At 37.2% G+C, this 25,543-nt stretch overlaps 1 protein-coding gene and 1 gene segment (V, D, J or C); both read right to left on the minus strand.

Annotated features, from left to right (window-relative positions):
* LOC130872023 (T-cell receptor beta-1 chain C region-like) overlaps positions 1–25,543 on the minus strand; it is a 448,908-nt gene that overhangs the window by 328,621 nt on the left and 94,744 nt on the right. The window contains 1 exon segment of the C gene segment in view: positions 5,801–5,807. Within this exon segment, the coding sequence occupies positions 5,801–5,807 (7 nt within the window).
* LOC130872071 (trypsin-4-like) lies at positions 6,393–10,227 on the minus strand. 2 transcript variants are annotated; one of them, XM_057765873.1, is made up of 5 exons: positions 10,188–10,227; positions 9,017–9,176; positions 7,326–7,579; positions 6,807–6,943; positions 6,393–6,542 (listed from the first exon to the last, which is right to left on the minus strand). In XM_057765873.1, exons 1-5 carry the CDS (start codon positions 10,225–10,227, stop codon positions 6,393–6,395), a joined length of 741 nt encoding a protein of 246 aa, XP_057621856.1. The 2 variants fall into 2 exon arrangements, with proteins under 2 accessions (XP_057621856.1, XP_057621862.1); XM_057765879.1 differs by having other exon boundaries at positions 6,807–6,937; positions 7,320–7,579.

Here is a 25,543-nt window from a genome sequence, read left to right on the forward strand (position 1 = left end):
AGAGTTGGATACACAAAATGGGGTAGAGTTATAAGTCACAAGCCTTGAGGAAGCACATTGATTAACAGAAATGGTTTAAGCTGTAAGAGCTAGTTAGTAACAAGTCTGAACTCTTGATTGAGTATTTGTAATTAATATAAGCCTCAGTGTGTTTTTGATAGAGCTGCCTGAAATGAAAACTCTGTCTACTCATTTTCTCCCTCAACCCTATTTCGGCTACATGTCTCCCACTTGATCCTTGCAATCTGATTCTCTCATTCTTAATAGAATCATAAAATACATTTTCCTTTTCAAATGAGATCCATAAAACTCCCCCACTGCTAATCATTTCCTCTTTACAAGAGTTCAATCCATTTCCTATATTATGTCTTCAACACCTGAGGTTCTCTTTTTCATTTCTTATGTTCTTTAAGTGTATCTTGTATTCAGAGATTATATTCAAAATCCTAAATTTTTCATTTACACAATTCCCTCACTTTGGGTTTTCTTTATTCCTTCTTTTTCCACTTTCAGGTCTTGAAGAGATTCTTTACATTCTTCACACTCTGTGTTGTCCAGGATTGCTTTAAGGGATTTATTCATTTCTTATTTAAGCATCTCTATCATGTTACTACAGGCTCTTTTAAGATCCTGTGCTTCAGCCATGTTGGAATATTCAGGACCTGCTGTAGTAGGGTCACTGGCCTTTAGTGAAGACATATTGCCCTGGCTGTTCTTATTTTATTTTCATGCTGGCATCCAGGCATTTAGGATAATACTGATTGCAGTTTTAGGGGCTTTATCTGCTTTTGACTTTGGAGAGAGGTGTTTTGTTCTACAGTTTCACTTTCCACTCTAGATTTTAGGAAAGCTTGATGACTCTGTGTTGTCTGTTAGGAAATTTTCTGTGAACCTACCTGGTAGGATTGGCCATTGGGGGTTCTAGTTAGAATGTGTTTTTGAGTATTTGAGGTGACACATAGGAATGGGGCTAGGCTAGGTATCTGAAGAGTTTCACAAGAAGGAGAAGAGCAGAGAGGTCAACAAGGATCTGCTTCTTTAGTCTCCTTGCAATGCAGGTAGACAGTGAAGAGAGGTGATTCTCTGAGGTCAGCTATAGTGTTTGGGATGAGACTTGAAGGTTTGATCAGTGTCCCTGTTTTTTTCATTTTTGCCATTGGAGTGAATGCATACTGGTATTGGGTTTTGGGATGAGTTGAAACTATTAATTTTGGAAAAGAAGATATTTGTGGTCCCTTGGAGATAGGGACAAAGGGAAAATGGAGATCTATCCATATTCTGATAGATTGTTCCTTTTTTCCTTTAGTGTCTTTAAGTGCTGATTATGTATGTCTCATACTTGCTTGGTTAGAGTTACCCAAATACATATATTTGAGGCTATTTCAAAAAGTATTGTTTCCATGATCAGTCTGCTTATCATTTGTATATGCAAAGGCAACAGATTTCCTTGTAATAATTTTATATTCTGCTTCTTTAACCAAAGTGTTCTTCGGGTGTTGTAGTTCTTAGTGGATAATTTGGGACATTATTGAACACTATCATATCTTCTGAGAATAAATATACTTAGACTTCTTTCTTCCAATTTTCATCCCCTTGGTCTCCTTTAGTTGTCTTACTGTTCTAGGGATGACTTCAAGTACTATATTGAATAGGCATAGTGTGAATAACCATGTCTTGTTCCTGGTTTTATTGGTAATAATTGGAGTTTGTTTCCATCAAGTTTGATGTTAGCTAGGGGCTTACTGTGTATATCACCTCTCTCTTTTCTAGAAATGTCCCTTGTATCTTTAGTCTTTCCAGGAATTTGATCATGAAGGATGTTGGATTTTAGTAAAGGCTATTTTTTCTTCTAATAAAATGATATGTGGCCTTTTTTCTTCAGTCTGTGCATGTGGTGGATTTTACTTAGTGACTGACTCATGTTTAATCATCCATGCATCCCTTAGTTGAAACATAGAAGCATGCTTAATCAGTGTGTTTTTGTATTTGGTTTGCAAGTGCTTTATTGAGAAGCTTTCTATCTTTGTTGATGGGGTAGCTGGACTGAAATTCTCTTTTATTTCTGGGTCTTTATGTAGTTTAAGTATGAGTGAAATTGTCTTTCATAAAATTAATTGGGAAATGTTCCTTCTGTTTTTAATATGTAGAATAATTAGAAGAGTATTGGCATTAAGTCTTCTTTGAAAGTCTCCCTCTCCCTGACATTCTTTCTTCTCCTCAAGCCTTTTAGAGAATTCTTTCACTGCCATTTCTATTTAATTTTCTGGGGTTTTTCCCTTATTAACTGTTATGTTTGGTATATTTGCTTTGTTTCAAAATTTCAATATCATAGCTAAATTTCACCTTCTTCATGGTTAATTTCTCACCCAGACTCTCAACTCATTTTCTCATGTTTTTCATGTGCTTATTTGTAACCTTTTTGAAATCATTCATTTATTCATCATTTCACAAGCAGACATTCATTTTCTTGGTACTTTGACAAATGTAATGTCTTTGAATTCAGTATTTGTGGAGTTAGTCCTTTGTAAAATATATGTTGTCATATATACACACACACACACACACACACACACATTTGTGTCACAATTAGCACATTTATAGATTACATATTTCAGTTTTGGGGGGAATATTTTCTTAAGACATAGTATAAGTAGTCTTTTTTTGAAGTAAAAGTGCCTATTATCTTCTTTACAAAGAAAAGAATAACACCAACAGCAAGAACAAAATTGACAAAAACCTTAGTCACAGTAGACAAACTTTGTTATTAACACATTTTGTTGTTACTTTAAAAAATATCTAACAAGGTAATTTAACTGTGAAAGGGTTTATTTGTCTTCACAGTTTTGAGGCAATTTATCATGCTAGGAAAGGTAAAAATATGGGTACTTAAATTTGGGGTGGTTTGGTTGTATTATGTGGACATTCAGGTTTCAGGGAATGATAAAAATTAGTACTCAAATTGCTGTTTAAGTTTTTAATATTTTATTTCAATTATAGTTTCCTCTCCATCTTGTTTTCTAATTCCCTGCCTCACCTACCATTTACCTCTTCCATCCAATCCTTCTTTCTTCAGAAAGGGGCAAGCATCTCTTGGGTTTAACAAAGAATATCATATCACATTGAAGCTGAACCAAGCTTCCCCATGGCATCAAAATCAATAATTATTTACAATATAATAAAAATTGTAAATGAACACCAAATAGTAGTGCACATGAAAACCACAAAAGAAAAAGAAAGATTTAATATAAAAATTGATGTTTTTCACAGCCTGGAGGGATTGTTAGCTGCTTAAACCTTAATTGTTTTATGTCTATGAGGAACATATAATGTGTTTTATATACATAATTTCTGTTCAATATTTTATGATTTCCTTTCTTTTTTGGACTAAAATATAATTACATTATTTTGCCCTTACTTCTGAACTCTTTACTCTTTCCTATACACTGGTTTCCTATCTTTTAAACTCATAGATTCTTTAAATTTGTTACTATGTATATGTGTGTGTGTGTATATATATATATATATATATATACACACACACACAAATATGTTCTACTTTGCCTGTATTATGTTACTTATATGTATGTCTTGGTGCCGACCATTTTATATTGGATGTCCACATGATTCACTTTACCTGGTGATGACTATTTCTCCCTATCTAGCATGCCTTAATTAGCTATGGTTCATTGTGTAAGGCTTCTCTATGTACACTTTGGCATATGTATTGTTGTTGCTCTTCTCAGCCTATGCTTAGGCAATCACATTGTTGAGACTTTATGGGCTTAGCATCTGACCTAACTAGGAGTAACAATCTCACAGCAAAATCGCTGGTTCTTTGTCTCTTAAAATAGATTAACCTCCTCTTTTGTAGAGATTTGGGTATGGTAATTATTTTGTTGATGCATCTATTGGACTGAGCTCCACAACTACCAATTTTTATTGGTTATGGTTTTCTCTAGTGTTCTCCAGCTGTTGCAAAGAGAAGTTTCCTTAATGCAGAGTGAGGACTATATATCTCTGTAGGCATAAAGACAAATATTTAAAATTTAATTAGGGATTGTACTGGTTTGATAAAGTAATGGTTGTAGCTTTATCTTAAGGATTTGTGACTAAAGTAGCCCTGGGTATTTTGTTCTTTTTCAATACCAGACGTACATTCCATCCATCATGAATTTTGTAGGTAGATGAATGGAACACATTAAAAGAGCATATTGAGTGAAATAACCCAGAATCCAAATGGCACATATTCTTTCTCATTGGAGGCACGTAGCCTAAAATATTAAGATGTGAGTACATATCCTTGAATAAATTGAAAAAGTAAAATCTAGGAAGGTAAAAAGAGGCCGTTTCCAGAGTAGGGAAATGGGAGAGCAATGGTGAAAGAAAGAGAGAATATAAGAGAGATGATTGGGAAAAGGAAAAATGACAAGTGAGAGAGTGGCAAAGAAGATAAACAGAGAAGGAGGCTGGAGGGTAAAATAAAAGCAATGTTACCTGAAAATATTGAAAGAATTATAACAATAAAATTTTTAAAAACCTATAATACCTGTATAGCTGTACAACTGTGGGGGGGGGCTAAAAATACTTCCTGCAGGGGCCAAATATCTAACAGATCCAAAATTCTACATTTGGAAAGCCCCCTTTTGAGTTGTTCATTAGGGTTGTCCAAGAGGCTCTTGAAATCTTACAAACTATTGCTATTGCATTTGTTTGCACCCAGAGATAAAAAGTAAGTCCCTTATTTTGAATATATCATGCATTTCAGACACGGGGCCCAGAGGATTCAGAGCTGAACAGACCTGAGTGCCTTCTGTGGGACTAGGTTTCCTGGTGCCAGGAGTTGTTAGCAAGACTGCAGATGTCGGAAGCACCAATAGACCTAAAGACTCATGAAGGCTAGGATTAACTCACTTATATGAGAAATCATCATTGAAAAATTGATTGGTGCATACAAAACTCACATACACATGCACACCCTGACACACACAAAGGCATACAAACATTTGAAATAAACATAATCCAAAAAAAAGAGACTGAAAATTTTAGAATAGTGGGCCATGGGAGAGGCCTAAGGGAGGGTTTTTGGGAGAGGCTTGAGGAGAAAAGGGATACCAAAGTGATGGAAGTCTTTTTAAATTAAAAACACTTTTTAAAAAGTGTAGATGTGCAAAGGAGGCTGGAAGGGTAAAAAAAAGAGAGAAAATAGTAATCGATAGCATAAAGAGAGACAACTCAGAGGAAATGAGCCCTGACTCCTTATTGATCTCAAATTTTATTTTATTTTTTATTTCTGTGAGAAAAAGACTCTTTACTAGACTCAAACATAGTGGTTCACATTGACAGTTCAAAGGTCACCAGAGAATTGGAGTAATATGTTGTCTCAAAAAGAAAAGAAATTATGATGAAATTTTAGGTTGTATATAACATGTAGAGAAATAATTGAGCTTGCTCAAGGTTACATCTGGTAATAAAGACACAAAAGCAAGTGATAATATGGGTGTGTTTTGCCTAAGTTGAGATTCTTTGCCATGGTGTTTCACAGAACCTATTCAGACAATGTGCATGCTGTACAAAGTTCTCATGGTTAGCAGAGATGCTACAGGAGTAAATGCAATGCAGGGTAGTTAGCACAATGGAGAAGAGGCAATCCCCAGGTTCATCATCTGCTTGGAGAAGGATGCTGTAGGACAGTGCCCTCTGTGCATTTCTTGTCTAGCTTTGCCACTCCAAAAACAAACACTCTATAGGGAGAACAACCTAAATGTTGGAATGTGTATGTAGATCTCAGACTGCTGCATACATATTCTCTTATTGTGGATAAGTAGCAGGAACTGTTATAGGCATATGAGGAATAGAGATAGGGGGAAGCTATTCCGTGGGCACATACACAAGTCCTACATCTTTTCTGTGTTGAAAAAAAAAATGTTTCCACACTAATCAATGTGTGTAAAAATCTTAGCACCTATGATGATAAATGAGTATGTTAACACCTTCAGGACCCATTGCAAAAAAATATTAAAACCTTTGTTTAAAATACATGATATTTATTGTTAATGATGAATGTGCTCATGAAAGTGTTCATTCAAAAACCACACATAAATGTAAAAGAAAATTAAGACATTTTTATCATCTATATTCTGATATATAAAAGAAAACCAAAACCTCTGTTCCTTCTACCATTTACATTAGTTTTTTTTCAATTGCTGTTGACCTACAATTCCATGTAACATTTTGGGAGGTGTAGAAAGCTCTCCATATCTCAAGGATAGATAAAGATAACCTCAAATGGGTATGTATTTCTCATAGACAAGAGTATAAAGTGATAAGACCAAGACACAGAAATTAAGGAATTCAGTTTATTGACATAGCGATTTCAGGGGGATAAAGAATTCTTAGTTGGCAGCAATGGTGTTCTTAATCCAAGTAACATAGTTGCAGACCTTGGTGTACACACCAGGGAGATTCTTCTGGGCACAGCCATAGCCCCAGGAGACAATACCCTGGAGCTGTCCATTGCAGACCACAGGGCCACCAGAGTCACCCTAGAATAGAGGAATAAAGTGTTTAAAGAAGGGCATATAAAATAGACTACATTCACTCTGACCTGAAGATACAATTCTAGCCTCCGTGGATCTCCATTTTATATCCAATCCCCTATTCTTGCTACTGTGTTGAAATGACATCTGGAATAGACCTCCTCCCTTTTCCATGGAACCACAAGAGGAAACTTCCTGACCCACTTGTCAGGCCAATCCACACCCACTCCCAGGAAAACAAGATATTCATATGAGAAGGGAGCCAATTACCTGGCAGGAATCCTTGCCTCCCTCCAGGTAGCCAACACAAATCATGTTACTGGTTATCTGTCCAGGGTAGGCGGATTGACAGGCAGACTGAGACAGTATTGGGGCATTCAGGCACTGGAGCAGATCTGGGTTATTCACTTTAAATAAAAGAGAAGAAGGAATGTGATTGTGACCAGGCTAGGAATCAATATTCCAGTGTTGTTCAGTATGTGAACCCTGAAGCTGCCGCTGAAGAGGTACTAGAGTCACCCTGGGATAGTCTGAGATAGAGGATTTCTGTGTTTTCATCAAGATATTAAGAATAATCATTATTGATGTCTTTCTTGGAACTAATGATCATTCATTCAGCAATTCTCCTGTGTACATTCTGGAACAAGATCATAATATAGGTCAATGCCTGTTGTTACCATCTAAGAACCTTCTGTTTTGGGGATAGTGCAATGAACTTATGGCCTAGGAACCAATAATTTATATGTAGAATCTGGCTTAGTTCTCAAAAGATGTGGATGAAGTACTTACCACCAGAGCTCAAGGTGTTGCCCCAGCCAGAGATGAGGCACTGAGTGCCAGCAGCTGCACAGGAGGTAGGCAGAGATACAGTGGCCACTTGGGCATTGAGGGTCACAGGGGAAGCAAGCTTGATCAGCATGATGTCATTGTTCAGGGTTGATGAACTAAAGCTGGGATGCTTGATGATCTTGGAGGCAGTGACATACTGCTCAGTGCCTTCCGCGACATTGATGTTGTGCTCTCCCAGTCTCACTTGGATGCGGCTGTTGGAAAGAAAAGACACGGCAGAAAATTCCTATCGATTTCCTCAGATAGTCCAGGTCAAGTAACTCTTTTAGCTGGATAAGTCTAAAGATGGGATGAAGCCTGCTTTAACCACAACAAAGTAGCAAAGGTGTGATGTGGAAGTACCATCTTGAGACCCAAATTTCTTTCTACTTTAAAGGCAAGTAATATGAGCAGATGAAGACTGCTCACTCATATGTTGTTCCCCAACAGACGCACACCATCCAATAAAATGGTCTAATGCTCAGCAGCGGATGCACACACATGCCTTTAGTCCCTCACTCAGGGGCAGAGGCAGGAAGATCTCTGAGACCAAGGCCAGCCTGGACTACAGTGTGAGTTCTAGGACAGTCAGAGCTACACAGAGAAACCCTATCTCAATAAAAACAAGCAAATAACAAACAAGAAAACAATAGCTTGAACCATGCAACTATGCCACCTCAAAACTTGCTTTGAATTTTAGCTATCTGGGTGTATTTCTCAACTTTCTAAATTAGAATCTTGATGATCCGGATGCATGTTCTGGTTAGAAACCCCCTTTTAATGAATCTAATACCCAGTTATCTCTACATAATGAAATGAGTTTAAATAGGCAGTTTGAGCTCATGCCCTGAGCTGTCACTGTGTCTTCTCAACATTCCCTATGTTAGTGGATGTCAAAGAGAGATGTATGACATTAGAATTTCAGCTGTCACTTTGCTATTTCTTCAAGTGTCCCCTCTGCCCATGTCCACTACCCCCAATCAAAGCTTCAACTCAACAATTTATAAAATGAAGACATTGCCCCAGGATTGTACAAATCTCAATCACCCATTTAGAAACCTGGTACTTAAAAACCAAAACTACATGTTGCTGAGCAATATATTTTATAGAAACTATGCCATCATAGAGACTACATATGAAAATGTTTAAGGCCAAAACTGGAGTAGCATCAGAGAAATGTAGTTGATGTTGACATCCATTTAGATATTATAGTTAAAAGATGAGTTTTTATGATCTCTCAAGAAAGTTCTGTCCACTTCCTTAATGAGAATGGATATATTAGACCTCCTTTATAATTCAAAAAAAGCTTCTCATTTTCCAAACTCAGAAAACTCTCTTTATATCCCTGCTACAGGACCCAATGTAACTTTGTGAAGGCTTTGAGTGACTTCATGTTAGGTCTATTATTCCTAATATTCATTTTCTTTTCTTTTGTTATTTGTATCCCTGATTGACTTTGGATGGTTCAGGGTTGTAAAGGGCTTAATATTCATTAAGACCTAATTCTCTACACACTCATGAAAGAAGTTGCAGTCAATAATCTCTCTTCTCTGACTCTTCCATTCATCTAAATACCTCAGTTGATGCCTGATCTAATCCCATTCTTTTGAAAATGTCATATGTGTTCTGTAAAGACAGAGCCCATCACTTACCTCTTGTAGCAATGAGCTGCAGACACCACCCATTGGTTATTGATGAGGGAGCCTCCACAGAAGTGGTAGCCAGAGTTCAGAGACACCTGGTAGGGGACAGAATTCTTCTGGCAGGTGTAGCCTCCAACGATCTTATCATCGTCATCGACAGGGAAAGCAACTTTAGTAGAAAAGAAGAGAGAAGACAATTCATCAAGCTACTGGAAATTGCAGTCCTCAGTCCTGTGTCAACCTTAAGCTATTAGGAAATCTTATTTATTACAGTAACTAATGGCAAAAGGAAACAGTAGACCAATGGTGTCTTCTAATAGTTCATAATATAGAGCAGTGTCCATATTACAATAGAAAGATTCTCTGTAAGTAACGGTGTTCTGATGGGTTACAGGGGATAGAGTAATGGATGTCCTCAGACTGCAGGATTGAGCACAGGGATTGTTGTCTGATCCACTACTTACTGTTATCTCTTGTTCATAATTCCTTGATACCCTGTTTCTAACAGAGATTAAGGGGATTAGGATAGTTGAAACTATCTTGGAATATATCTTGGGTATGTAGACCTAAATGTATCTAAGTTGTTTACAGCTCAGTCTTTATATTGAGGTCCCATGTAGGATATAGGGATAGAATGCTATTGACCAAGATCATTGATTTTCAACCTTGATTGCATGTTTATAAATCTTGATATCATTTCTACATTTTATATGTATTAATAAAACATAATACATATAAAATTACGATATATATATATTATATATATCAGAAATGTACTTCCTATTACAAAGTTGATGCTCCAGACAAATAAGCTCAGAACTTTAAGACATTAATCCCCAATAGAATGAAGTTTTTAACTTCTGAATTGGAGTATTTATTTGGAAATATATTCGTGGCTAAGCTATCCCCAAACTGTTGGACCCAAACCAGAGTTCTTATGATTCATTTCGTAAAACCGCCGCATGCCTTCCATTTCTAGCCATTGGGATACCATAGTAAACAACAGTAGAGAGGGGAATAAAGATGAAGCTTGCAAAGAAACAAGAAAATACAGATGCACAGCTATGGTAGCAAGACAGAGGACACTGGAGTACAGAAAGTACAAGAAGCATCTTTAGTGGTAGGATTCATGGCCTTAAGAGAAGGAAGAGTAGGACCTGTGTTAAGGCATGGAACTCACCAGCAGCTCCCACAAGGGCCAGGAACAAGAGTGCACTCATCTTGGCAGAAGGTAGTGAGTGCTTGGGGAGAACTGGCATTTATACTGTGCTAGAAGAAGAAGGAGGTACAGAGGGGAGGTGCCCCACTGCCCCTTCCCAAGCACACCTGTGGGTTTCCCCTTCCTATGTCATGCATTATCTCTGCTTTATTTGTCCATTCTGTGGGTAAGTCAGCAACATGTGATAAGGAAACTTTTTTCCTTGGTGAGGAGAACAGATCATTCTTGAAAGGAAACCAGATGCAGAAACAATGGAAGTAAAACTATCTATGTAGCTAGGTCTTCTTAGGCTTATATAAAGACATTAGATGGTAGAGCACAATCATGTTCCTTAGACATACCCAGAATTCAAAGAAACTTAATTTCAGGAAGACCTGGTATTGGTAGTTACGTGGGTATTTAGAGATCTAGAGTCCTGTGAGAAGAATTACTCTGTTTCTGTATCTTATAAATATGAGCTGAAGAGACTTATCTCCAGAATAATCTATATATAGAAAGATAAGGTCATCAGAATTAGAGAATGAATTTATAACAAATGGATGAAGGGATTTGCTCAAAACTATTGGCTTTCAGCTGACTAACCATTGTAACAAGGCCCATACCGAGCAATTGATTTGAAGTATGAGGGATAAAGTGTAAGTACGGGCCTCCTCAGTGTATCCCAAAGATAGATCAATACCACATTACCCTTTCCTCTGTGTCATGACCTTTGACTCTTGCTGTTTATGCTTTTATTGATCCAGTTTGAGCTTTTTCATGGTTGTATTAGCAATCTGCAAAAAAATAATACTTCCATGTCATCTAGAACTAGGCAGTTTGAAATAGAAATCATTCTCCAAATGAGGTATGAGAAAAGCCTTGTACGATGGTCAGTCTGACTTCTATTCAAAATAAATTTTCATCTAGAAGATCCTTTAACTAGTTCTTAAAAAAAAAAAACACCAAATACCAGCCTTGAAATTTATTGGGAACTAACCTGCCAGAAAAAGTGCATTGAAAGAATTGCTATGTCAGATTATACCTAATTTATCATACAACTTGAGGAACCCTGTTGTAGGATCTGTTTATTTTCTAATTAGTCCAATGTCAGTGTTGAGGGACAAGAACAAACAAATTTCATGACTAAATTCTCTAAATTATAGAGAAAATATATTTTAGAAGTTCTTAAATGAGTAAAAAATCTGAGTTCAGAGTCTTGTTATTGGTTTTGATGTACTGGGATTGCAGGGTGTTGAAAGAAATGGTTACCAGCATGTACTGGAGAAAACAACCTTGAAAGGCCTGTTAAGTATCTCTGTACCCACTCCTGGGATGACTAGCTAAGCTGCACAACAGAATTAGTACTTTGAGTTCTCACATCCATATGCTAAATGTTATAAAATGTGCCATGGGGTCATACCTGAGTGGAGTACTATTTTATTTCTATAATAGCTTAGAGAATTTCAAGACATTTCTTTCACACAAGAGTCATGCACTACATTTCCTGTGTATGGAACCTCATTTTATTTAAGAAACTTTTTTACATTTCTTATGTATGGAACCTTATTTTCTTTTGGCAAACCTTGTCTCAAAAAAACCCCTCTGTTATGGTGAAGTATGAAGAAATGAATTATTTCTAATTAATAAGTAAGGTACATTGACTCAGATGGATTTAATTAATAGATTTTGCAAGAATCTATCCTAAGCTGTCATAAGGTCTCAAGGCTTCAAAAAGATGAGAAAACTCTTGTGAAGTATCAAACTTGTCACAGGTGGCATGTAAAAGGTTACTGCCAAAAGCCAAAGGTTCCTAGGGGCCAAGGTAAACATCTGGCTCCTCTTGCCATTTTTTCCCTTGACACAATGTGAACACCAAATTAATATTTTCCAGGCATTGTGTCTCAGAACCCTACTTTATCATGGCCCAGCTATTCCATGTGTAACACTAGACACACATTTTGGTCCTCATGTCCAGATGACAGAATATGTTGATATCATTATGTTTAGTTTGGATTCTAAGAAACATTTCTGTCATATTGGTAAATCCAATTGTAAAATTTGTGTTTTGCTTTCTTGTCATAATTATTTAGAGGCCTACTGGTTTGGAGGAAAAAGTTAGCTATTTCTTCTAGTATTTCCACATCCAGTATAATCTAGCCAGCTGCCCATAATGGGATTATCTCCAATGAATATGGAAAACCATTTTAGCCAGTGGGATGTTGACCTCCATTGATCTCAGTATGACCCTATCTGTAAATCAATATTGAAGGGTATGGCACACCAGTGCCCTATAGATAGAGCTTGGATTTCAGTCATTTAATATTTGTGCTCCTATTTATGACCTGAGGACAGCTTTCTCCAGGCTATCAGAGATCATAGTTTAGAAGACTACTGTGTATCATAACTATTTTCTCATGTTCTAAACTGAGATAAGTAGGGTAGATACACAAAAACAGCTGTTTACACTCCATTTGAAAGTCTGTGCTGTTCCTGGTGTTATTCAATCTAATATACGAATTCCTTTGTATCTTTCTCTAAAACATTCTCTTAGTCCCCATCCAATGCTTGGCATATCAATGATTGCATTTTAATTTTGGAAATAGAGGTTAGTTTCTCAGTGTGTATTTTATACTTGATTACATTCTTTGATGAACCTCATATTTATCTTAATATTCTGCATTTCTAGATGATCAGGTGGTTTACAGTGTGGAATTAAGGTTTTTAAGTTTATGAAACAACTAGTGTAAAATAAAGCATGATAATTATATTCTAGATTGGTACACTCAGACAAGAGCTATCTGCTTGCCTTGACTTGCATATACTTGGTGCCATCTCATGAAAGAGGCTGATAACAGATATTGTTATCTCAATCATATATAAAGACTTTATATCTTTGAAGAGAACTGACTTCATAGATGATACCTGAACTACCTCTTTCTCTGAAAATTAAGTCGCCCCCCCCACCGACTATTTTGCTACAGAATGGAGTGTTATTTTCCTGTAGTTGAGTAAACAGATTAAAAATACATTTTCTCCTTATGCCTATAGGTAAGTATAGTCTTCACTCCAATCAAGGAAAATTCTCTGCAACAAATAGTGATCATTACAGAAAACTATAATCAATCAAAAACAGTCTTAAAAAAAACAAAAAAACAAAACAGTCTTATACATAAGGTTCTAAGAGCATTGCATAAGATAGGAAGGAAAGATTCTAAAGCCTGAAGATGAGGGAATTTGTTGTGTAAAATTTTCCTATAGTAATGTCAGTAGCTATGCCCTTAATTCTTCATCAATAGTACTGCGCAAATGAGAGCTGAGCAAATACTAGACATGTTGGCATGCTGAAGTAGGTAGGAAAAATCATGAGGACTCAAAACTATATAACAAGCTATAAGTACCCAAGGAAAGCAGGAAATGGGAGAAGTGGTCTTCCCCAGGGAAGAATACACTAGATGTTTGCCTATGCCAAATGGTTAGCCCGGACAACATACATAAAAGTAACATTATACAGACTGATCAGATTATAGTCAGGAATATACATGCATATATGTATATAGCCACATATAGCAATGAAAGGAGAGACTATGAATTTTAAGGAGAAAGGGAAAGGGGAAATGTTATAATAATATTATAATCTCAAATAATTAAAAGCAAAATTATTTTTCTTCTTTAGAATTTAATATATTTATTCAACAAAATATGATCACATTTAACCACATTTCTCCCTTATAGTACTCTACTCCCCATAACCTACCTCTCTCCCAATTTTATACTTTCTTTTTAGATATCTCATTAAGTTCAATTAGTCATATGCATATGCTCAATGAATAGAAATAGCAAAGTAAATAATAAATTATTGTGTTTTGCAAGGTGATATGATCTTATTCTTAATAAAAACTAAAGGACTTCTGCAGAAATTTTATGGACATGATCATTACCACCAAGTAGTATGATAAAATCAGTATACAAATCTCAGTAGCCTTTTCATAGAGCAATAATAAACTTGATAAAAAAACAAAATGAAACCCTCATATGCAATATTATCAACAAAAAATAATAATGCCTTCCTATGAGGGTAAAAGACAATCATAGAACATTAAATAAAGACATTAAAGGAAAATTATTTTAGCAAATTTTATTGTCACAGTTAATTTAACTTCCATCACAATTCTAATGGTATCCTTTAAAGAATTAGGTGAAATAAAACTAAAATCTATACTTACCTGAAAGGTCAAAGTAATCTTGAGTAGAAAAAAGATGCAGTCTAAATTACACTACACATCCAAGTCATAATACACAGTAATTTTGACAAAAAAAACCACCCTAGTATCAACAAAACCCAGATATGTAGATTAATTTAATAAACTAAATAACTTAAAAAAATCCCACATAGCTACAGCTACCTGATCATTGCAAAGGTGCCCAAAACACACTTTATAAAAGACTACTTTCTCCACAAATAGTGCTGGGAAAAGTTTAACTAAAAAGAACAGAAAAACCCAAAGCTCAGACATCTCTTGCTAGGTGATGTCCTCTAGACATGGCATGGAAAAATGAGGCCATATAATGTCAACTGTATGGTTGTCTGAGAAAAATAAGCATTATGACAACATGAGTTGACATGTTAACATAGATGGATGAAATTCCATGTGATCCAATATCTGGATGAAGAATTAGAGGTAGTCAATGGCTTTGGAAAGAAGAATAAATTGTTTCCTACAAGAACAAGCTACTTCCTAATTTTTCTAGCTTTAAATGGCCAGCCAAGGATACATGTACATATGCTAAATTAACTTGATAGGTTGCTTATACATGTTTTTATATATACCAACACAGCACATGTGCATATGTACATACACACACATATAATTTAAAATGAGATCATATATTTTTGAAGTATTAGTGGAGTTGGAGGGAGGAAGGCAGGAGTGATGTGTTCACATATAAATTTCTCAAAAAGAAAACAAAATAATATACATGAAGAAAAAATAAATGTAGATATGCACCTCTCCCCCTTCACAAAAAAATCCAAAATGTTAAAATACATTAGCTTAAGACCAAAACTTCTGAATAAAAACATAGGAAAAGCACTATGGTACACAGATCTACACAAGGAATATCTACAGTATTTTGATATTTTGATTACACTGATTATCAGATTCAATAACAAAGGAGTCAGTAGCAAGAAAAACTAAATGGGACTGCATGAAATTAAAAGTTTCTGTCCACAAAAATAAATGTTTGAAAAAGCTAACCTTCAGAAAGAGAAAAAGTACATATCTTAGAGAAGCTTAACATGTAAAATTGATTAAATAAACCTAAAAATAATTCATTACAACTCAAGTCATAAAATTAAGTATGGGCATTGAAAAGAATTCTTAAAAGATAGAAGTACAAATGACAAATAAATATTTGGAAATCCTCACCATTATTAGTTTTAAATAAAAGGCAAATAAAAGATTCATTAAAATCCTGTGTTACTTCAGTCATATTGGTTGCCATCAACAACAAAAAATTCTATCAAGAGTGAGAATCATGGGGGCTATTGTTAAGTACTGGTGCTGAGAGAGTATAAATTTGTACAACCACTATGGGAATCAAGACAGATATTTCTTAGAAAATTAAAAACAGATGTCCCCAGTTAGTTCATTGGGGCACCTGAGGATAGGGAACCTGAAATGAACCTATCCTATAATCATACTGATGAATATCTTGCATATCGCCATAGAACCTTCATCTAGCGATGGATGGAGATAGAGCCAGAGACCCACACTGGAGCACCGGACTGAGCTCCCAAGGTTATAATGAGGAGCAGAAGGAGAGAGAACATGAACAAGGAAGTCAGGACCATGAGGGGTGCACCCAACCACTGAGACAGTGGGGCCGATCTATTGGGAGCTCACCAAGGCCAGCTGGACTGCTACTGAAAAAACATGGGATAAAACCGGACTCTCTGAATGTGGCGGACAATGAGAGCTGACGAGAGGCCAAGGAGAATGGCACTAGGTTTCAATCCTAATACATGAACTGGCTTTGTGGGAGCTTAGCCTGTTTGGATGCTCACCTTCCTGGGCCTGGATGGAAGTGGGAGGACCTTGGTCTTCCTGTAGGGCAGGGAATTTGGACTGCTCTTCAGTATCGAGAGGGAGGGGGAATGGACTGGGGGGAGGAGAAGAGGAGTGGGGATGGGGGAGGGGAGTGGGGGAGGGGACAATATGTGGGAGGAGGGGGAGGGAAATGGGAAACGGGGAGCAGTTGGAAATTTTAATTAAAAAAGAATAAAAAAAAACAGAACTACTATATAATCCTGTGATATGGCTAATAGGTATATGTTGTGTGATATTTTGTTTTTTTCTAACAAATAAAGCTTGCTTGGGGTCAGAGTGCAGAACTATTGTATTTTTAATGACAGTTAGACATGTCTGTTCCTAGCAGTACCAGTCTACTTCAGAAAAGATAATGGGCATCAGTGAAACTTCATATGGAGTTTTCTTTCTTTGCAGCAAAAGGTAGCCAATGGACAAGAAACTGCTCTTGCCTCAACAGTTGACAGTATGCTGTCCAAATTGGAAAAGCAGGACACAAAAGAAAGCAACTACCAATCTTTGTCAGGACAAGATAGGACAGTCTTTCAATATTTTCAGTGCCCAATATTCTATGCCTGCAGTCTGAAGATGGATGCCCCTATGTCACAGAGGAAACTTGATGATTTTCTGGGAAGCCAACTGTTTCAGTAATTTTATAAGTTTGGAAGTTGTTTGCTCTAAACTTCTTATTTATTCAGGCAATATTTCTTTTTCATGTCTCTGATGGAGTTAAAGACTAGATAGTTATAGTTATAGTTTTCTTTGTTACCAAAGTCAAAAAAGAAATTTACAAAGGAGGTAAAGTGTAGAAGTTTGAAAGACATAAAAAATAGTTCTGGGTTGGTCATACATGTTAGGATAGAAAGTGAAATAGGTACAGCACTTTGGACTCACCAAGACAGGATAGATAACGGAGCAATTTCTCTGAGTTTGTCAATGTGCTGAACATTGTTAATGTAATTCGTGCCTGTAATTATTTGCATATAATTGTCTTACTTATTGTATATATTTTTTCTATGTTAGTTAAAACCTTTGCTTTTTATTTATACAAAAAGGGGGGAAATGTTGATTGATATTTTGTGTTCTGACAAATAAAGCTTGTTTGGAGTCAGAGAGCAGAGCTAGTCAGTCATTAACCATGGAGGTCTGGAGGACTATACAGAGAGACAGGAAGTGATAAGGTGGGGTGGAAAGAATAATTGTGCCCTTTTGGATGGAGGAACAGAGAAAGTTAGGAAGCAATTGTCACTTTCTCCCAGTTCTCTTATTTACCTGGTTTTTACCCTGATATCTGACCTCTGGTTTTTATTGATTAAGATTAATTAGATTAAAACTTCAGACATATGCCTGATTAAAGCATAGTCAGACCACAAGGGGTGTGACCACCCACTGAGACTGTGGAACTAATCTAGTGGGAGCTCACCAAGGCCAGCTGGACTGGGTCTGAATGAGCATGTGATCAAACCGGACTCTCTGAATGTGGTTGACAACGAGGGCGGACTGAGAAGCCAATGATAATGACACTGGATTTTGATTCTACTGCATGTACTGGCTTTTGGGGAGCCAATCTGTTTGGATGCACACCTTCCTAGGATGGAAGGGAGGGCCTTGGACTTCCCACAAGGCAGGGCACCCTGACTTCTCTTAGGACTGAAGAGCAGGGTGATGGGGAGTGGGGGAGGGGGAGGGAAATAGGAGCATGGGAGGAGGAGGAAGTTTTAAATAAATAAATAAAACTGGTTAATTAAAAGAAAAGCATAGTCAGCAGGCAATTGAAGTACTTGAATACTTATTGCTTATTGTGGTAGTATTAATAATAACCAAGGCTATCATTAATAGACTAATAAAGGAAATGGGTATGTATACACAACAATGTATTACTTATTCATAGAAAAGAATGAAATTGTATCATTTGCAGGAAAATTAGTCAAACTGAAAATCATCATATTAAAAAAATAGGCCAGACTCACAAAGACAAATACTCCAATTTTCTCTCTTATTCAGATACTAGATATTTACAAAATGACAGAAAATTACAGTAGGGTCTATTCTGAGGAAGGGTTAACAACAGATATGGGAAGAGGAAAAACTGGAAAAAAGACCCCACAATGTATACATGTGTAGAAATATCATCATGGAAACCATTATTTATAACAGTTAATATATGGTGGGAAGAAGAAAGGAAATGCTTGTAATAAAATTGGAGATATTGCTACAGCAAGAAATTTATATGCTAATTAATAATATTTTAAAATATGTATTATTTTATTTATATGGGTTTTTGTTTGCATATATGCATGTATGTCTGTGCACAACATGCTTCCCTGGGACTAGAGTTACAGATAGTTTAAGTTGTCATGTGAGTGTTATGAATGGAATCTGTGTCTTCTGGAAGAATAGTTCATGCTCTTAATTGGTGAGCTACATCTCCAGTTTCCACCCAAAATAGTATGTACTTTGCATCTCAACTCTACCACATCTAGGTCACACTTGAACATTTTAAATACCACTGGTTAAAGAGCATTGCTGCTAAAAGAATAAAGCAAGCAATTAAATAACTTCAGAAGTGTACATCCATATTTTGTAATATAAGAAAAAGAAAAGGCATGATTAATTCAAAATTAAACTAATTCTACAGTAATAGCATCCATAATAAGTCAATTAGATGAAATTCCAGACAGAGAACTCAGAAGAACAATTTCTATGATTAGAAGTTTAAGGAAGACAAGGAAGAAAATAAGCCCTTAAATGAGTGTACAAACAACTGAACAGAGACAGTAAAGGCAGGATTTAAAAAGGCAGGAATAGTCCAGGCATGAAACAGTGAAGCCCACACTGAAAGCAGATCGCCCCACTACAATTAAATCAAGTAGGTTTTTTGGGGCCTGGCCGGCAGAATGAGAGGCCTTTTATTGGTGAGGTCCACAGGCGAACGGGGAGCCGGGTCCTGTCCCTGAAGACCCTCCTGAGTGGAGAGAGTGTTCTAGGCCCATGGCGGGACACAGGAAACAGAGCGGGGGCATTCCCGGATCCCCTTGACCGCCCTCCCCCCCCCCGTTAGCCTGTGAGGGCTGGTACCCGCTGCTGGGGCTGCTTCTACTCTGCTGCAACCTCTCTCTCCCTGGCACATCCCAGTTTGCGCCCAGGGCCCTCCTTCACTCCCCCTCCCTTCCGCAGGATCACCCAGTATAGCCTGATTGGATGCTGGGTCAGGAGCTCGGGGCAGAGGGCAGCGGGAGTTTCACTGTTTTGGTGGCTGCCCTGCAGAGGGGTTCGCCTTATGTTGGCGAGGTCCCTGGTGAACGGTGAGCCTGGTCCTTGTCCTGAAGATCCTTCTGAGAGATGAGAGAGATCTTGGCCCACGGCAGGATCCAGGAAACGGAGTGAGGGCACTTTGTAAGCGGGGCCCTTGGCCAGCAGGGAAACCTGTTCCTGTTTTAAAAGACCCATTAGATAGCATCGATAGGAAGAGATGGGCAGGCGCCAAGGGAAGAATTCACCCAACAATATGAAAAACAACATAAAAACACCAGAACCCAATGATCTTACAACAGAAGGACTTGAACACCCTTACACAGAAGAGGTGGAAAAAAATTGACTTTATGAAAGCAATAGAGGCCCTTAAACAACATGTAAAATAATGCCCTTATAGAAATGGATGAGAAGTATAACAAAAAGTTTGAAGAAATGAGTAAATACGTAAATGATACCCTGGGAAACCAAGAAAAAACAATCAAACAGGTCATGGAAACAGTTCAAGAATTGAAAACTAAAATCGAAGCAAGGAAGAAAACACAAACTGAGGACGAGCTGGATATGGAAAATCTAGGTCAACAAGCAGAGACTACAGAAACAAGCATAATCAATAGAATACAAGAGATAGAAGAAAGAATCCCAGATTCTGAGGACAACATGGAGAAAATAAACGCAGTGATAAAAGAAAACAGCAAGTCAACAAATTCTCATCACAAAACATTCAGGAAATATGGGACACAATAAAAAGACCAAACCTAAGAATAATAGGGATAGAAGAAGGAGAAGAGGCACAGCTCAAAGGCCCAGAAAATATTTTTAACAAAATTATGGAAGAAAACTTCCCCAACATAAAGAAAGATATTCCTTTGAATATTCAGGAAGCATATAGAACGCCAAACAGACTGGATCAAAAAAAAATCCCCTCGCCATATTATAATCAAAACACAAAGTATACAGATTAAAGAAAGAATATTAAGAGCTACAAAGGAAAAAGGGAAAGTAACTTATAAAGGTAAACTGATCAGACTTACACCGGACTTCTCTATGGAAACCATGAAAGCCAGAAGGTCCTGGATAGAGGTACTGCAGAAACTAAGAGACCATGGATGCAAACCCAAACTACTATACCCAGCCAAGCTATCGTTCACTATCAATGGAGAAAGCAAGACATTCCAGGATAAGAACAAATTTAAACAATACGTAGCCAAATCCAGCCCTACAGAAAGTAATAGAAGGAAAATCACAACCCAAGGAATCCAACATTGCCAACACTGCCTACAATAACTCAGGCATCTAGCGACCCTTCACCAGCACGACTCAAAGAAGGGAGACACACAAACTCTACTACCAAAAATAATAGGAATAACCGGAGTAATCAATCACTGGTCATTAATATCACTTAATATTAATGGTCTCAATTCACCTATAAAAACACACAGGCTAAGAGATTGGATACGAAAACAGGATCCAACATTCTGCTGTTTGCAAGAAACTCATCTCAACCACAAAGACAGGCATCTACTCAGAGTAAAGGGTTGGGAAAAGGTTTTTCAAGCAAATGGTCCTAAGAAAAAAGCAGGTGTGGCAACACTAATTTCTAACAAAACTGACTTCAAACTAAAATCAATCAGAAGAGATCGAGATGGACACTTTATACTCATAAAAGGAACAATTCATTAAGATGAGTCTCAATCCTGAATATCTATGCCCCTAATATAAAAGCACCCACTTATGTAAAAGAAATATTACTAAAACTCAAGGCAGACATCAAACCACACACACTAGTAGTAGGAGACTTCAAAATACCTCTCTCACCAATGGACAGGTCAATCAGACAGAAACCTAATAGAGAATTAAGAGAATTGTTGGAAGTAATGAAGCAAAGAGACGTAACAGACATCTATAGAACACTCCACCCAAATAGAAAAGAATATACCTTCTTCTCTGCAGCTCATGGAACCTTCTCGAAAATTGACCACATACTTGGAAACAAAGGAAACCTCCACAGATACAAAAAAATATCATTGTCCACCTGTGTCTTATCAGATCACCACGTATTAAAGTTAGAAGTCATCAACAATGCTACCCCCAGAAAGCCGACAAACTCATGGAAACTGAACAGCCAACTACTGAACCACACCTGGGTCAAGGAAGAAATTAAGAAAGAAATTAAAGTCTTCCTTGAATTTAATGAAAATAAAGAGACAACATACTCAAACCTATGGGACACGATGAAAGCAGTGCTCAGAAGAAAGTTCATAGCACTAATTGCTCACTTAAAGAAAATGGAGAAAGCATACATTGGGGACTTAACAGCACACCTGAAAGCTCTAGAAAAAAAAAGAAGCAGACGCACCCAGGAGGAGTAGAAGACTGGAAATAATCAAACTGAGGGTGGAAATCAACAAAATAGAAACACAGAAAACAGTCCAAAGAATCAATGAAACAAAAAGTTGGTTCTTGGAGAAAATCATCAAGATCAACAAACCCCTATCCAAACTAATTAAAGGACAGAGAGAGAACATGCAAATAAATAAGATCAGAAATGAAAAGGGGGACATAACCACAGACACAGAGGAAATTCAGAGAATCATTAGATCTTACTACAAAGCCTGTATGCCACAAAACTGGAAAATGCAAATGAAATGGACATTTTTTTAGATAAGTACCATATACCAAACCTAAACCAAGACCAGGTGAATGATCTAAATAGACCTGTTAGTCTAGAAGAAATAGAAATTGCTATAAAAAATCTCCCTTCCAAAAGAAGACCAGGACCAGATGGTTTCAATGCAGAATTCTACCAGAACTTCCAAAAAGAGCTAATACCTATACTTCTTAATGTATTTCACAATATAGAAACAGAAGAGTCATTGCCAAATTTTTTTATGAAACTACAGTTACCCTGATACCAAAACCACACAAAGACCCAACCAAGAAAGGGAATTACAGGCCTATCTCACTCATGAACATCGACGCAAAAATTCTCAATAAGATACTGGAAACCGAATCCAAGAACACATTAAAAAAATTATTCATTATGATCAAGTAGGCTTCATCCCAGAGATGCAGGGCTGGTTCAACATACGCAAATCTATCAATTTAATTCACCATATAAATAAAGTGAAAGAAAAAAACCATATGATCATTTCATTAGATGCTGAAAAAGCATTCGTCAAAATTCAACACCCCTTTATGATGAAGGTCTTGGAGAGATTAGGGATAAAGGGTTATACCTAAATATAATAAAAGCTATTTACAGCAAACTGACAGCTAATATTAAATTAAATGGAGAAAAACTCAAAGCCATCCCTCTAAAATCAGGAACATGACAAGGATGTCCACTCTCTCCATACCTCTTCAATATAGTGCTTGAAGTTCTAGCAATAGCAATAAGAAAACATAAGGGGATCAAGGGATTCGTATTGGAAAGGAAAAAGTTAAGCTTTCGTTATTTGCAGATGATATGATAGTATACATAAGCGACCCCAAAAGCTCTACCAAAGAACTCCTACAGCTGATAAACAAGATCAACTCCAAAAAATCAGTTGCCTTCCTATACACTAAGGATAAGGAAGCAGAGAGGGAAATCAGAGAAGCATCACCTTTCACAATAGACACAAATAGCATAAAATATCTTGGGGTAACTCTGACCAAGGAAGTGAAAGATCTATTTAACAAGAACTTTAAGTCTTTGAAGAAAGAAATCGAAGAGGACATTAGAAAATGGAAGGATCTCCCTTGCTCTTGGATTGGGAGGATCAACATAGTAAAAATGGCAATTCTACCAAAAGCAATCTATAGATTCAGTGCAATCCCCATTAAAATCCCATCAAAATTTGTCACAGATCTGGAAAAGACAATAATCAACTTTATATGGAAAAACAAAAAACCCAGGATAGCCAAAACAATCTTATACAATAAAGGATTGTCTGGAGGCATTACCATCCCTGACTTCAAACTCTATTACAGAGCTACAGTATTGAAAACAGCTTGGTACTGGCATAAAAACAGAGAAGTCGACCAATGGAATCGAATAGAAGACCCTGACTTTAACCCACAAACCTATGAACACCTTATTTTTGATAAAGGAGCTAAAAGTATACAATGGAAAAAAAGAGAGCATCTTCAACAAATTGTGCTGGCAAAACTGGATGTCAATCTGTAGAAGAACGAAAATAGATCCATATTTATCACCATGCACAAAACTCAAGTCCAAATGGATTAAAGACCTCAATATCAGTCTGAACACACTGAACCTGATAGAAGAGAAAGTGGGAAGTACTCTACAACACATGGGCACAGGAGACCACTTCCTTCGTGTAACCCCAGCAGCACAGACATTAAAGGTATCATTGAATAAATGGGACCTCCTGAGACTGAGAAGCTTCTGTAAAGCAAAGGACACTGTCACTAAGACAAAAAGGCAAGCCACTGACTGGGAAAAGATCTTCACCAACCCTGCAACTGACAAAGGTCTGATCTCCAAAATATATAACGAACTCAAGAAACTAGACCGTAAAAGGCTAATAAACCCAATTAAAAATGGGGCACTGAGCTGAACAGAGAATTCTCAACAGAAGAAGTTCAAATGGCCAAAAGACACTTAAGGTCTTGCTCAACTTCCTTAGTGATCAAGGAAATGCAAATCAAGACAACTTTAAGATACCATCTTACACCTGTCAGAATGGCTAAAATAAAAAACACCAGTGATAGCCTTTGCTGGAGAGGTTGTGGAGAAAGGGGTACACTCACCTATTGCTGGTGGGAATGCAAACTTGTGCAACCACTTTGGAAAGCAGTGTGGCGGTTTCTCAGGAAAGTCAGAATCAACCTATCCCTGAATCCAGCAATACCACTCTTAGGAATATACCCAAGAAATGCCCTATCATACAACAAAAGTATATGCTCAACTATGTTCATAGCAGCATTGTTTGTAATAGCCAGAACCTGGAAACAACCTAGATGCCCTTCAATGGAAGAATGGATGAAGAAAGTATGGAATATATACATATTAGAGTACTACTCAGCAGTAAAAAAAAATGACTTCCTGAATTTTGCATACAAATGGACTGAAATAGAAAACACTATCCTGAGTGAGGTAAGCCAGACCCAAAAAGAGGAACATGGGATGTACTCACTCATATTTGGCTTCTAGCCATAAATAAAGGACATTGAGCCTATAATTCGTGATCCTAGAGAAGCTAAATAAGAAGGGGAGCCCAAAGAAAAACGTATAGACATCCTCCTGAATATTAACCTTCATCAGGCAATGAAAGGAGAAAGAGACAGAGACCCACATTGGAGCACTGGACTGAAATCTCAAGGTCCAAATCAGGAGCATAAGGAGAGAGAGCATGAGTAAGGAACTCTGGACCGCGAGGGGTGCACCCACACACTGAGACAATGGGGATGTTCTATCAGGAACTCACCAAGGCATGAACAAGCATGGGATAAAACCGGACTTGCTGAACATAATGGACAATGAGGACTTCTGAGAACTCAAGAACAATGGCAATGGGTTTCTGATCCTACTGCATGTAGTGGCTTTGTGAGAGCCTAGGCAGTTTGGATGCTCACCTTACTAGACCTGGATGGAGGTGGGTGGTTCTTGGACTTCCCACAGGGCAGGGAACCCTGATTGCTCTTAGGACTGACGAAGGAGGGGGACTTGATTGGGGGAAGGGGAGGGAAATGGGAGGTGGTGGTGGGGAGGAGGCAGAAATCTTTAACAAATAAATAAATAAAAATAAATAAAGAAAGAAAAAATTGCTCTTATGATAAGAAACAAAAAGAAAAAAGTGATAAAAATACTGAAGAAAATACAACCTGAAATTCTGGAAAGGAAAAAGCATAATCAATTGCAAAGCTACACGGAAAGCCTCATTGGTGGAATTGATCTAGGAGAGGACAGAATATCTGGGCTCGAAGACAAAGTAAATGAATTAGAAAATTCCAACCGGGACAAAGGTAAAAGGAGAAGCAATGTGAACTCTC

Source organism: Chionomys nivalis, chromosome 1 (genome assembly GCF_950005125.1).
Source record: "Chionomys nivalis chromosome 1, mChiNiv1.1, whole genome shotgun sequence".
Classification (NCBI taxonomy): Eukaryota; Metazoa; Chordata; class Mammalia; order Rodentia; family Cricetidae; genus Chionomys; species Chionomys nivalis.

Excerpts from the sequence above, each read along its gene's own strand:
- LOC130872071 (XM_057765873.1), bottom strand. The coding sequence starts at position 10,227 with ATGAGTGCACTCTTGTTCCTGGCCCTTGTGGGAGCTGCTG. Across the intron at positions 9,177-10,187 it reads GGCCCTTGTGGGAGCTGCTG|TTGCTTTCCCTGTCGATGAC; the intron begins GTGAGTTCCATG and ends TTTCTACTAAAG. Across the intron at positions 6,543-6,806 it reads GAGGCAAGGATTCCTGCCAG|GGTGACTCTGGTGGCCCTGT; the intron begins GTAATTGGCTCC and ends CCTCTATTCTAG.